Source organism: Erithacus rubecula (assembly GCF_903797595.1).
Source record: "Erithacus rubecula genome assembly, chromosome: 12".
In the NCBI taxonomy this organism is placed as follows: domain Eukaryota; kingdom Metazoa; phylum Chordata; class Aves; order Passeriformes; family Muscicapidae; genus Erithacus; species Erithacus rubecula.
The window spans coordinates 14,041,220-14,055,811 of record NC_136664.1 but is presented as its reverse complement, the minus strand read 5'-3'; the positions used below and the strand labels follow the sequence as shown (position 1 = coordinate 14,055,811).

At 50.7% G+C, this 14,592-nt stretch overlaps 1 protein-coding gene across 1 annotated transcript; it reads right to left on the bottom strand.

Annotated features, from left to right (window-relative positions):
- Positions 1-2,199: 2,199 nt before the first annotated feature.
- PLEKHF1 (pleckstrin homology and FYVE domain containing 1) lies at positions 2,200-9,841 on the bottom strand. Its single transcript, XM_079316516.1, has 2 exons — positions 9,708-9,841; positions 2,200-4,461 (listed from the first exon to the last, which is right to left on the bottom strand). The coding sequence occupies exons 1-2, from the start codon at positions 9,804-9,806 to the stop codon at positions 3,634-3,636; spliced, it is 927 nt and encodes a 308-aa protein (XP_079172642.1). The 5' UTR covers positions 9,807-9,841; the 3' UTR covers positions 2,200-3,633.
- Positions 9,842-14,592: the final 4,751 nt, after the last annotated feature.

Sequence of the window (14,592 nt, the reverse complement as noted above, 5' to 3'; positions counted from 1 at the left end):
CTGGAGTCAAATGCCAGCTTTGGTGCTGCTCAGGGTTCAGCAGCACTTCACACCACCCCCCTGCCTCCCTGCTGCCTCCCCTCCTCCACCTGCAGCACTGGCTGTGTTTGGAGGCTGTATGAACAGGGTCACAGGCAGGAGAGGCTCCCTCCATACCTGGCACCAGGGCTGTTCCTGCCTGTGGCACAGAACATAAAGCAGAGCTGGCTGGGTGTTGATTGCTCCTGCAGTGCTTCACACCCTGGTGTGCAGCCTGTGCTCCTCCCTGGCTGCCCTGGACACCATCTCCAGCACACAGCCCTTGGGCAAGGGTTTCTTGCAGCTGTTTTGTGTCCACCACGGCTGGGACAGCAGTGTAACATCTCCCTCCTGCCAGCACCATTCTTAAAGGCCCATGGCCTGGAGCAGAAAGAGAGAAACAGGAGCCTGTACTTTTCATTGGAGACATCACTTTACAGCTCAGGAGCAGCTGGGACTGTGTGCACTCCTCAGCTCCTGCTCCCAATCAAAAATCCAGGCTGAGTGAGGAACATGAAACTGCCTTGGAGCAGTGGTGAGCTGGAAGAGACTGTGACCTGTGGCAGAGCCAGAAATCCAGCTTGGATGGAAACTGAGTGTTTGAGTAACTGGGAGCAAGACTTGTTTGGAGCAGCTGGCTCACTTCTCCCTCCTGAGGGCTTGTGAGTGCTGAGTCAGCACCTGCTGGGAGCTGGTGTGTGCCTGAGCTGTGCCTTGGCACAGCACAACACACAGCTTTCCCTGAACCTTTTGGATCCTCTTGGTTTATTTGCAGAGCAAATCTCCCCATAACCTTCTCTGAAGCTTCCACGACTGGCTGCTGCACCAGTGCCATCCTCCCCTTTAACCACCCTTGGTGTGCAGTGGGGACACCTTCAAAGCTGTGCCCTTTGGGCTGTGACACCTTCAGGCAGGGGTTCAGCAGGGAACCTCTTCTGGCAAATGATGCCCATCCCCATGTCTGGGAGCCCTGCAGGAGGCTGTGACCCCACACTCCCTCCAGCCTGCAGCTGTTTCCCAAGGTGAGCACTGGAGCTGCTGCTCTTCCAGCCACGTGAATCTCTGTTCAGGCCTTTATTCAGCTAAAATAGAAAGAGCACAAACCATCAGGAAATGCCCTATTAATGCTCTGGAGATAGAATCAGGCTGGAAAACTCCAGGCTGGACTGTAACAGCACACAGCCTGTGATTTAAAACCCATGTGTTCAGCAGGCCAGAAGCCAGGAGCCCCAGGCTCTAATCCCAGTGCTGAGCTCCACAACAAAACTTCAGGAAGTGGGGGAGAGGCTTTGTTTGAATTTCCCCATGTTTTCCTGGGCAGAATCCTTTTACACAGGCATTGAAAGTTTAAGAACTTCTTGGTTTCTTGGGGCTTCCAGTTGGTGACAGGAGTGATGGCCCCAAAAGCCATCAGCAATATGCACCCAAAAAAGGGGCTGGGTTGTTTTTGGTGGTTGGTTTGGTTTTTTCTATTTTTTTTCCCCTGCTGTGATTAAGAAAAGCTCTTGCTCACCAAGAAGGCATTCTTTAGAGGTGTGCCTGTCCCTCATTACAGCATAAAAGCAGTTCATAGGTCTTTTGGGGCTGGCACTAGTAAGACCTTTGAGCATATGAAGTAAGCTGATCTCTAAAAGAACTAAGGATTAGGTTTGAAAGTGCCATACATTTCTGACTGGATGCAGATTCAGCAGCTGGGCTATTTTTGGCTTGTGAGCCACTCTAATGGCTGTTTATTTTTAAGGTCATTTTCTGTTTGCATAGCATGTACACCCTTCTGGTGGGTGGGAGGCATTGTAAAAACAATCACTGCTGTGCAGAGTTAGGAACTAAGCCTGGAGAGGGATGGAAAAAACAGAACTCAGTGTACTTACTGCTTTAAAGCCCAAAAACATCTGCTTAGGTCATGAGGCTTGCTGGCCCACTCTGAGCTGTGTCCCCACCGGAAAAACACAGTTCCAATTAATACAGACTACTGCAGGGGACTGCAGAAGACTTGGGGAAAGTCTGTCAGATGGTATAAATAGAAAGGAAGCATCAGATTTGATGCCCTTACCTTTGAGCAGTAAATAGAAAGCAGGGCAGTCTCTCCCCAGCTGAGGAGCCACAGCTTGTGCTGGGCTGGCAGCCTGGATCCCAGCTCCTGTTAAGGCTCTTGTTCAATAATAACATGCTTTATTGTCCTGTTTTCCTGGCTCCTTCCTGGTGGCCATATCTTTATTCACACACAGTCAAGTGATACAAATTCACTGGAACAGTAGCAGTTTATAAAAGATAGTAAGAATAATTACCTTGAACTGAAATTTTAAAAAACACGTGGCCATCTGTCAAGTAATGCACTGCTTGTAACAGGTCATGGTAAGGCAACATTTTAGAACATTGGCAGTGTATTCCCAGCCATGCTGCTTTTCCAGACCACAAAATACACAGTATAAAAATATACTAAAAGTAATAATGGAGTTTGTAGAAATGTCAGCTGCAAAACAATTGCTGTTGTCTGATTTCCTCTAAATTTACTCCCACACTACATTAGGATAGAATACTTGAATAAACACAGTTTATTTCTAACTGAATTTGAACTTTAGAGTCGATCTCAAGTGAAATCTTTGGCTCCCATCCTTGAAGTACATAAATGACCTTAACTTTGGACTCGTGGGACTGATAAGGCAGGAGGTGAGCCCACAAGTGAGAATCTGATGCCTTGGGCAGCAGCCCAGGAGGGAAGGGGAAGTGCTGTACTTCACTGGATCTCAATTTGGGGCATTTTTCCTGGATTTTCAAAGACTTTTAATAAGTCTTCCCTGGGCTGTCCTTTTACCTGATAGGCTTGAGTTTTTCAAGTTTCTAGTAATCTGGTATAACTGCTTGTGTTTGAGATCTGGGCTCTACACTTAACTGAGTGAACTGCAGTACCTCCCTCCCTCTGTATTTCACTGCTCAGTGTCATTTTCCCTGTCCCTTCCCCCTCCTGGCCCCACTGGCATGGCCTCTTCCCATGTGAGAGAGCTGGATGCTCCAGTGCTTTGCTAGGGCTGCTCACACTGAGCCTCCCACAAGCTCCCTGCACTCCAAGCACCATTCTCTCAGTGTTTGCAACCTTGAGAGATGCAGGCGGAGACAGGGGCCGGTGCTGGACCCACTGTGCAGGGAAGAGCAGCTGTTCCCTCATGCTGGCAGCTTGCAGTGAGAATCTCAGAATGCTCATGGAAAGTGGCAGCCAGAGTGGTCCTTGCCCTGACAGAGGAACGCACTGTGAGCAGGCAAATGTGTTCAGCTCTGGGATTTCTTGCTCCTTTTTCTCCCAAGAGCCAATCTCAAAACACTTCAAGCACAAAGTTCACATTGCTGTGTTTTAGCAGAGAGGAAGAACAAGGCACTGAAGGTGAGCTCATGTGGCCAAGACTGATCTACAGGGCGCTGTCCCAGCCCTCAGTGCTCTTCACTGAGCTGTTCTCCCTGTGCTCACGTTTGAGACGTTCTCAGAGGGGCAACCTCTGCTCTGACACCACAGGCAGGGGCCAGGATCCACCTCCCCGGGCACAGCCTTCAGAGAAAGCATGGAGAAGGAGGCGCTGGAGGCTGGATTGGCTCCCAGTGCCCCAACACCTCCCGGGGAGGTCAGCTGTGGAAAGACGACCAGGATACCTCTGAGGTATAAAACTCTGTGTCTGCTGGCCACTGCTCAGCTTTGTCCTCGTCAGACTTGTCGCTGTCATCGCTGGAGGGCTCGTAGCCCTGGATGGCGGCGCGGAGCGGCTCCTGCCTGCCATCACCCTCGGCCCCCTTCTTCTCCTGGGCCAGCAGCTGCCTGTAGCAGAGGCTGCAGACGCGCAGGGGCTTGGGGGACAGGCGTGGCATCAGGAAGCGGTGGCGGGAGCAGTCCGCGCACACCACAAAGCCGCACTTGCGGCAGTGGTGCCGGCGCGTCAGCGCCGAGAACTTGGTGTGCGTGCAGCGCATGCAGATGTCCGTGGCCTTGTCGGGGATCCAGGGCGCCGCCGGCTCCCGGCACGGCTGCCGGCCCGTCTTGCTCAGCAGGTGCCTGATGCACTCCTCCAGATGGCTGATCCACTCCTTCCTCTCCGTCAGCGAGGCTGCAGAAACCACAAAGGACTTCTTGGAGGTTTTAATCATCCAGCGGTTCTTCATCTGCAAGGTGTCCGGCAGCGTCTCCAGAGTGACATCTTCCAGGGGGATGATGTGCTGGGAATTGTACTTCCTCTTGTTGATGATTATGCTGCCGTAGACCAGGATGTCGTTGAAAAGGAAAAATATGCGAGGCTTTGGTTTCTTGCGGCATTCTTTGGTCAAAATCCCTTCTCCCAGCAGGACCCTGCCTGGCAAGGCCAGGGGCTGGCCAGAAGCCCCAAAGCAGTTTTCCACAGCAGCAATGCGCTGGCTGTTGATCTCGGTGTTTGCCAGGTGGTCCACCATCTCCAGCCCACTCTGAAGAGAGGAAAGCAAAGAGGGGAGTGGTGAAACTGCAGGGGGAAGGTGAGTGGCCAGTGGAGGCACAGGTGAGATGCTCCTAATGCAGTCTGAGGGTACAGGTAATCTCAGGAGCATTTCTGGCTTTAGTTGGTTACCTTTCTAAACAAAATCTTCAAACTTTCTGACCTCATTTTACAACACCCCAAGCTATACTGGGATGGCTCAATTTGCAGCAATAGAAGCCCCTGAAAGCAGAGCTAGGTCCTCCTGGTTGTGTTTTTTACCAGTCTCCCAGTGTGCCCTTAGAAAAGAAAGCTGCTAGGTCTGAACCTCATTTTATGCAGATCCTTGGATCTTGAGAGCAAGCTCTCATTTATGACTGCACACCTGCTTTCTTAAGGATGGGTTATAGACACACAACCCTCACAACTCCATTTTGGGCCAGAGCTGAGGCAGGAACAAAAGAAAACTGTGGTTTCACTGTTGGTCTTCCATGCACAATAAAAAGGGTAAAAAAAAGTAAAAAGCCCTCACGATGTGAATAAACCCACACAAGCTAAGCCTTTCCTCCATTATTCCAGGACTGATGGTGCTTCCAAATGCAAGACACATCATTCTGAAAACAGTGTGAGCTGTGCTGAAGGGGAAGTGGAATGCAGCACACTCATCTGTCCCACACCTCTGCACCCTCCTTCTCACACACTCTGGGGTTTGAGAGCGTGCTGTATTTTTGTTCCAACAGGAAACCCAGGTAAGGGTAACTGCAGCAAAAGCAGCTGCTTGCTCTTGGCAGTCTGCAGTAAGGAAGGCACTCCCTGTAAGTGGATTTTTTGTTGCCCCTTGCAGGCTGGAGGGTGCTGCCCCAAGGCCAGCTGGCCATGGGAATGTGAGTCATTTCCTCCTGCAGCGAGGTAGCTCAGCCATCACGAGGCACTCCAAGATCACAGGGGCATGTGTCCCTAGCCTGCTATTGCTAAAGGTTCATCAAACCACTCCTGCAGAGCTGCTCTCCACCGCTGCCCCTGTGCTCCCTGCCAGAGCTCCTGCTGCCCAGGGGCTGGAGGGAAGGGGCAGAGGAGGATGACAATATGTCTGGTCCTGTGTGAGTGGGACATTCTACCCTTGCCCCTCACCCCAATCACCCCTTGGCTGTGCTGGAAGGGAAACCACAGAGCTGCTGCTGAAGGCTGTGCACAGCGTGTACCTCTCCTGACCCATCTGGCACACAGACCAGGCAATTCCTCTGCTTTCCCAGGATTTCCTTCTCTGGGGGCAAAAGGCACAAGACCAAGACACAGGTTTAGCCATGGGAGACCTAAATGAAGTGACCTACCCTGCAGAAACAGCTTTCACTGAGAGGCACTGAGTGCTCCTGAAGAGCTTTCCTCAGGGTTCCCCTGAGCTGGAGGGAAGGATGTGTACCCCAGGGCCCCAGAGCACTGGAATGCACTGCATGGAGCTGGGCAGTGTTGGGCACAGTGTTGGGACTGACTGCTCTGCCCAGGCTGCAGCCACAGGGGCACTCCAGGGGCTGACTGCAGCAGCAGGGGCTGAAATCACACCCCAACCAACCTGCCATGGCACAGACATGCAGCAGCTGGGCAAAAATCTGTTACTTGTCATCAGAGAGGAGAGTCTCCATTCCCATGTGGGTCTGTGCACAGAGAGGAGATGCTCTGCTGCAATAAGCACCATGTGCTTTCACCCTCTCCCTCTTACACACACACATTAGGCTGAAGAACAAACAGGCAGGGCAAACTGCTGTCCACAACTGCACCAAACTCCCTGAGCAGGGTTTCCCAGACTCTCACCTATCCTGGGATGTGGTCTCTCCATAAATGCCTGGATGAGCAGTTTCTGTGTGAAAGAGCAAGATGAACACACAAATAATAAGGGAAAAACTCAAATTATAGCTTGGGATCCTTGGTGTACAAAAACTGTGAATGCAATAATATACTGTCAAGAACTTTTGGCACCAGCAACACCAAATAGGATAAACCAAAGCAGTCCCACCAGTTTCCTTTCCTCACACTTCTGGGTTATGGAGCTCTTAGTCTACCTCTTTTATACAGTTTAGAAGCATGGCCCAACTTCTCAAAAACTTATGGTACCTGACCTGACTCTATTTCTAGGGATCTCTGCACACCATATTCCAGCGGAAACTAAAATATTTTGTCAGATATAAAGACCTTGCCTGCACAGAGCCAGGAAACCTGAGCTAATTTTCAGAGGAGTGTAAGCTCTGCTGCTGTGAAAGTTTTATCTGTTGCGTTGACCTGGGTCCCTGCAGAGGCCAGAAAGCTCTTGGACTTACTGCATGGAGCAAAAGGAGAAGGGGCTGGACACAATCCTGCAGTGTGAAAAAAACTGAAGGTGAGCTCTCATTGCACATCAAGACTTCTACCTGCAGGTATGTCCTTACTCCTCCACCCTCTGGTTTGCTACCTAGTTAAAATACCACGAGTTAACCTAAGAAAAGGCAACTCTGTCGTGGGAAAATATTGTCTGCTGAGACTAAAATTGTTAGTCTTAGCAGACACTGCTAAATTACTGCTCTAGCCCAGGGTACTTCTTGAAGGAGTTTTCCTAGGATGCAAAAGCAGAATGTTTCCCTTCCATCTCCCTCCCCCCTCAGGCATAAGTGACTGGAGGACAGCACCTACACATAATAAAAAGATAAAAAGAAAAAAAAACCCGTAGGAGTGAGACTGCAGTGCATACCTACAGGCTTGGACAACTCACTATCCCTCTGTGTGCCCCCTGTTCAGGCAAGGGGGAGAAAGAAGCAGCCATCTGAGGGGCTGACTCATCACATCCCACCACAGGCCAGATCCATCCTGCCCTGAGTTCCAACAGCACTCGGCTTGACTGGCCACATAAAACCCAGTTCCATGTTAATACTGTGACTCACTGCAAATAATCCACAGTTTGGCTTTGGAACTCAAGCACTCTGTGAATCTGGTAAATAAAGATAGCTCTGAGTGCCACTACTGCCTCCTTTCCTGGGAGATGAGAGCCTCTCCCTTTAGAACAAAGAGAAGATATGAAGTCTGATCTATTTTATGCATTTTGGTAAATGATTTTTTCCTGTTTGCTCAAGTTTGCAGTGCCAGGTCAGCAGGGTCACAGTGCTTATTACCAAGTGTTACATATGCCCATGTACCACATCCAGCAGCAGCAGCTTACCCAGCTGAAATTAGGGTGGCAGGCTATGTATGTCTGGCTTGCTGCTTTTCACAGAAAAGCATGCTGAATTCTGGGGTTGTTTTTTTCATCAAGATCTGCTGGTTCTGCATGTGATCAAATACTGTGCAGTGAATATGACTGATGTTCAAAGGAAAAAAAAAATACAGCTTGGCACTCCACTCCAGAAGTAAGCATGCCACAACACTTAACAAAGAGTGCTTGTTCACTTGTGATTATAAACAGCCATGTTGATGCCTGCCAGGCACAGCCTTTCAACTTAAGCTCACGGGTCAGCAAGCCTGGGGTATGTTTTTTCAGTCTGTATGTATCTAAGGCTTAGATGCACTGATGTAGCAAGCTGTTCTACCTGATCCTTCCATTCCTGCCATCAGGCAGGACTGACAGCCTTGGTATCCACTGCATACCTCATGCATACCATGCATGGGATGGTCCATGACACCCATGACTGCTGAGGGCTGGCAGCAGAAAATGCCCCAAGCCTCATCTTTCTGCAGCTTTTTCACTCCCTCTTTCTGCTCTGCTCTGAGAAATCTCTCCTGGAGTTAGGGCTGGCATAAGCTCTTGCTCACCAAGGACAGCAAGTAGCGTGCAGCTGCCTGAGCAGGCATTTAGAGCAAGAAGAACCAAGTTCCTCCCCTTTTGCTGCCTGAGGGCATTTCAGCTCGCGTCTCGCTCTTCCCGGCATGCTGTATCTGCTGGGGTAAGGAGGGCAGGCTCTGGTCACCCCTTCCTGCCATGCTTACGGGGAGCCCAACTCAGCACGTGCACATTTTGGGACTGGCTGCCACATCAGGCTTTAAGAATGTCACCAGTCCCAGTGGGACATGGACTAACTGAGCTACCGAGCTCCTCGCCTCGCTGCTCGGCGTAGGGCAGAGCAAGGGGGCGGCTCTGGAGGAGCTCGGAGCGATGCTACCGAACGCAGAGCCGCTGCAGCCCGAGCTCAGCTGTGGCTCCGGCCACAAGTGCCAGCCAGGCCCAGAGGCGCCCAAGCAGCAGAGGAAGGGAAGGAAGGGAGGGAGGAAGGGGGGAAAACACGAAACTCGGCAGAGCTGAGCACTCGGTCCCCCCGCTCCCTGTCCCTGCACATCCCGAGCTCTCCGGACACGGGCTGGCTGCCGAGGGGGAACCACCGAGGGAAGCGGCAATTCCCTGTCCCCCCGGTGCCCGGGAGCTCAGTGCCCCTCGGGAACAGGCGCACGAACCAGGCGGGGTCCCGCGGGGTTTGCTACACGGGCAAAGCTGGTAACTTAAAGAGTCCCCAAACCCCGGCACAGCCGGCCCCTCTAAAAACCCCCAACACAGCCGGGCCCCTCTAAAAACCCCCGGCACAGCCGGCTCCTCTAAAAACCCCCGGCACAGCCGGCTCCTCTAAAACCCCCGGCACAGCCGGCCCCTCTAAAACCCCCGGCACAGCCGGCCCCTCTAAAACCCCCGGCACAGCCGGCCCCTCTAAAACCCCCAACACAGCCGGCCCCTCTAAAAACCCCCAACACAGCCGGCCCCTCTAAAACCCCCGGCACAGCCGGCCCCTCTAAAACCCCCGGCACAGCCGGCCCCTCTAAAAACCCCCAACACAGCCGGCCCCTCTAAAACCCCCAACACAGCCGGGCCCCTCTAAAAACCCCCAACACAGCCGGGCCCCTCTAAAAACCCCGGCACAGCCGGCTCCTCTAAAACCCCCGGCACAGCCGGGCCCCTCTAAAAACCCCCAACACAGCCGGGCCCCTCTAAAAACCCCCGGGACAGTCGCCTCTCTGGAGCGGCGCTCGGGCCGCGCAGAGACCCCGCGGAGCCGCAGGGTCCCGTGGGACGGGAAGAGATCCCCGGACGGGCAGCACATCCCCCGGGACCAGCAGCACACCCCGCGGATCAGCAGCACATCCCCCGGGACCTCAGGCCGAGCCCCGTTACCCGCCCGGCCCCCGCCCCGCCGCTCTGTCCCTGTCCCCCGGCGGGCGGAGCGGAGCCGCCACACCGCTCCTGTCCCCCGCTCCGGCCCGGCGGTGTAAAACCCCCGGCTCTCCCCGATCCTCAATCCCCGCTCCCCGTACCTGCCGGCCCCGCAGCGCTCCCGCGGGCCGCGCCGAGCGGCTCCGCTCCGCTGCGCTCCGCTGCTGGGCCGGCCCCGCTCCGCCGCCGCTCCCGCCCATCGCCAGCGCGGCCAATGCGTGCCCGGGCCGGGCGGGGCTGCGAGTGCCGGGGCTGCGTGGGACCGGGCTCCGTGCGCCCCTTGTTCCTGTGTCCGCTGTCAGCTGTGTCTCTTGTCCCTGTGTCTCCTGTCCCCGTGCCCCGTGTGTCCCCAGAGGACTCTGTGAGTGTCCCGGAGCTCTGTGTGTGTCCCATAGCTGCTCTGTGCATGGCTGCGTGTGCCCTGCACACCCACCACCCTCCTGCACTCCACTTGGCCCCACAAGCATAACTCAGTGTGTTTTGTTTACTCGCTGGTTTAAATTGCAAATTTCATCATCCCCTAATGGCAGTCTATTCCATCAAGAATGCTACACATGGATGACATTGTGTAAAGATTGTTTCAGTGATAAAATAGCCCCAGTGTTTTACACTTAAGAAGAGGGATAAAAATAGAGCTACACACTATGCTGGTCCAAACCAGAAACTAGTCCTCTTCCCAAGTTTTTGATCACATCTTCTAACCACTTTTGTGATTACAGTTACAGATGTTTGTAGCGAGAACAAGATATTAACACCAAAACTGGTGATGCAGGGAAATCTTTTTTGGGATCTGCCACCCCCTCATCCCTCCCACATGGCATGCCAGGAGGGTGGTGGCACTGGGAGAGGCTGTGAGTGTCCCCAGCCCTGCTGAAGGGGCCGAGCTCTGGGCCTTGCCAGGTGCAGTCACACAACCCCAGGCCTGTGCTGATCTATAATTCAGGTGCTTGCTCACTTTCTGTAATAGCTTTTCTATTTTTAATGGGAAGTGATGGACCTGTCAAGGTATTAGAAACATTTTTTTTCCCAGCTTTTCATTTTCTTTGGTAATAATAATGTAGGCTGGGAAGATCATGGTGCACTTTAGAACTAAAGTGCTTGCAATCATGGGAGTTTTCACAAGACTTTATTTCTTTACACTTTGTGTTTGTGTCAGATGAGCAGATAAATGAGGACATGGACTAAGTTCAGTGCAGTAGCCTGGCAGTGTAGGAGGGAGGGTTCCAAGGGGGCCATCAGGGCACTGACAAACCCCTGAAAACCCGGGAGAAATCTCAGCCCAGAGGGGAGGACAAATCTGAACAGATTCAGGTTACCACTAGGGTTTACTGTGGGGTCTTTCCAGTCCTCCTGCCTTTTCTGTGGGGCTGAGTGGTGTGCTGGTCTGCCTTTGCAGCCTGGATCTCACACCTGGAAACTGGTTTGTGCTGAGCTGGAGCACCAGCTCTCTCTGGGGAGCAGTCTGCTAACTCTGGGGAGACCTGCCCTGCTTAGAAAGCTCTGCTGGGGGATTTTTAACAAGATCCAACTGTAAATATCTGTAAACTAAAAATAGACAAAGCACTGAACTGAATATGCCAGAGTTTGTCTTAGCTTACTCTGAAACTGTTTTTTTTTTTTTCCTCCTGTATGCTAAAATTATTCTGAATTTGTTCTCATGCTATCTTAGTCATAGTCTTTATTACTGAGATGTATTACTTTAGTTTATTTTTCTTCTTGTTTCTCAGTATGCTCACCTGGACAGCACATGAGCCAAACACAGCACTGGATTGGCCAAACCACCTGGGATTTGAAGGTTTTTTTTCTTCTTCAGTCAGAATTGGAGGTGTACTCAGGCAATTGTTGCATAAGGAAAGGAAAGCCCCAAGATACACTTTGGGCTTACAGTTAGTGTTAAGCAGTCACAATTGAGAACTGACTTTCTGTTGGTATTTTGTTTGTTTGTTTTGGAAGCTCTCACACACTTGTGTGAATTCCTTACTGAGACACAAACTGGGAGTTTCACCAGTAATCTTAAGAGTTATTTGATAGGCAGGCTCAGGAGCTCTGTTTTTCCTGGCTGTAAAACCAAACATTTGTGGGACCACTTGAAAAAGCTGCAATTCAAATTAGCAGCTTTTAATGCAACTAGAGCAAGGTGAAGAGACTTTATCTGCCTCTGGCATTTTCTCCAAAGCCACTTGTTTCTCAGCAGCAGAAATATCTTGCCCAACTGGGATGCAATAATTTCCAAGCAAGTAAAGGAAACTGCAGCTGCTCAGCTGAGTCAGCCAAAGGTAAGCTCTGCAGGGGAGAAAATGTTTTTTTATTATCTTCTAGTGGCAAAATTACTACAACAGCCTGCAGGAAAAGATTAGATTATAATAGTAACAAAAACATCTGTTAAATTCTCAGCTCAGTGTATGTTTAGTGCATGTTTGGAAAAGAAGAAAAAACAGCCCAGGCATTTGATAAAATTCCTTTGAATAAAACTTAATATTTAGATTCAGTTTGGGATGTTAGGAACCCACTGTGATCATAGGATAGACAGTGGTTTTAACTAATTGACTACATGGGGCATTTAATCAGTGGAGATTTTATTGAATTGAGCTTGGCATACTGTGACCTAATGAAGGAATAAGACAACTTATGTTCATCACACAGGTTTTGTGTGGGGATGAGTGACCTCTGTCCTGAGTGAGAGTGTGGTGAGGGGGAAAAATTGTCTCTGGCTCCCAGGGGATTCAGCTAATCAGCCTCTTCCAGAAATGTGTGACTTGCCATGATTGATTTGTGTCTCTGAAGCCCCACCAGCTTCATCTGCCTGCTTTAGAAATGAGTTGTTCCAAGTCTGACAGTGCAGAAATCACATCCATGCTCAGCTCTGTCAGTACAGGATGGAACTTCAGAGTGCCAGTTTCCAAATTCTCACTGGTCCACGTGCCTTGAAAGTGCTGCCCAGCAAACCTGTTTCATAGGATTCTTGTGCCTTTAGGGCATCTCTCAACCCTCATGCAGGAAATTACCCATTCTTGAGTGCCTCTGGGAGCCTGGCTGCAAAATGATTGTCCAAGTGATGAAAGTATTCCTGAAAGCAGCCTTTGCTTGCTCCTCTGCCTTTTGCAGAAAGCAATACTCAGCCAACATGCATTTGTATTCACAGAGGCATTGCTGTGCCTTGTGTGTGTGCAACACTTTATTCTCAGGATCTGAGGATACTGTGAGGGTTTGTACCCTTCTCACAGGGAGTTCCACTCTTGGAGAGTCTCATTTGGTCACACGGTGCTTGGTCACACAGAGCAGTGGGTTATTTGCTATTGTCCCCAGTAGACACAGGCTGTGGCTCAGAGTGAATCACTTGGGAGCTGAGAACATGCCCCAGAGCTCCTGACTCACAGCCCCATGTGCCTCACCACAGGACCATGGCCCAGCTCACAAATCCCAGCTCCTTACAAGAGCTGTTGTGTGCCAGGCTGAAAAACCTCTCACATGAGCAAATTCTAAAGTTACAAGTTTGTCTTGTGTTTGCTGCACCCTTCCCTGCTCAGACCTCAGCCCTGCTCCTGGATCACAGTGCTGGAAAATTGGAAATTCAGTCTTGAATAACCAGTAATGATCAATAATTTCTGATGGGTTGGTTGTGATGAGTCCCCAGGCTGCACCCAAGAGCTGCCCAGAGCAGGGACTCACAGCAGGGGAAGCTCAGAAGTTTGGGCTCTCCTGGGGAGCAGGATGGGTGAGCACACACTGATAAACAAGCAGGAGCTCTGACATGCTGCCAGCCCCCGTTTCTGGGTACTGCTCCCCAGTAGTGGGAACAGGCTTGAGTTAAAATACAAAAGGTGAAGGTGTAGAAAAGCTGAGGTAAGAGAATATAGAATGCCAGAGCTGTGAGAAGGTGCAGGTGTTCCGTGTAGAGAGGGATGTAATATTAGAACAAAATGTATGAATTTACTGTGGGAGAAGTGTGTCTAGAAAAGCTACTGAATGCATTTTTCAGCCTGCTGTGAGTCCTGCACCTTCTGAGCTCAGCTTTCCTTCCAGAAGGCACCATTCTGTGCATTCTCCTCTTCTGAACTCTTTTCCTACTGTTGCTATTCCCTCTGAACAGTGATCTCGTATTCAGTGTGCTTTTATTGCACAAGATAAATCATGGTGAACAAACAGCTGGTGAGCAAGTGTTTCAAAGACTAAACTGAGGTAGATTAGCCATTTCAAATATTGAAATAGGGAAAAAGCACGGGGAACAAGAGTGTTATAATCACTGGCTAATGCAAAAAGATGTAAATGACTGATTGACTGATTAGTCAAAGACAAATAAAAGAGTATCATTCCTGAACTCTGCTTTGCCTATGGATATAGCTTCTATTTATGTGAAGAACATGCTTTGGTCTCTTTCCTTTGTAACTGCTGCCAGGCTGGATGTGTGTGCTGCTCAGAAAGGAAAAACCTTCTCTTTGTCAGGGATCTTGCCCCACATCAGTGCCTTTTGTGCAGGCAGGCATCTGCTGCCGTTGCCTGGGGAAGTTTCATGCATTGAGTGCATGTGTGGAGAGCTCTGTGAAAGGGGAACAAAAAAGGAAATCATTGTTTCCTTTTGTTATCTTCAAATATAAGGGAACACAGTCAGGTGGTGTGCTTTTTTCCCCAAGGTGTTCTGCTGACATCCTGGAAACCAAGAGAGCAAACCTCAGTTTGGCTGAGATCCCCATCCATTGGCATGCTGGATCTTTAAGTGGAAGGTGCTGATCTGAGCAAGGAATTGGGGATTTCTCCTGAGGCAGAAGAGGTTTATTGGGTTCTAGAGATTGTGTTGCTGCCTGGGCTGGGCAGGATGTACGAGATGTGACACAGAGGATGTATGAGGGATCACACTTAATTTGTGAAGTATAAAAATTGTTGTCTGGTTGAGAAAACAGAGGGATGTTGTGTAATAGGAGGTGTGTGGTTGCTGTTGGGGGACATCTGAAGGAGGAGGTGAGGATTCTGCTTTGTGCTTCAGCTCAA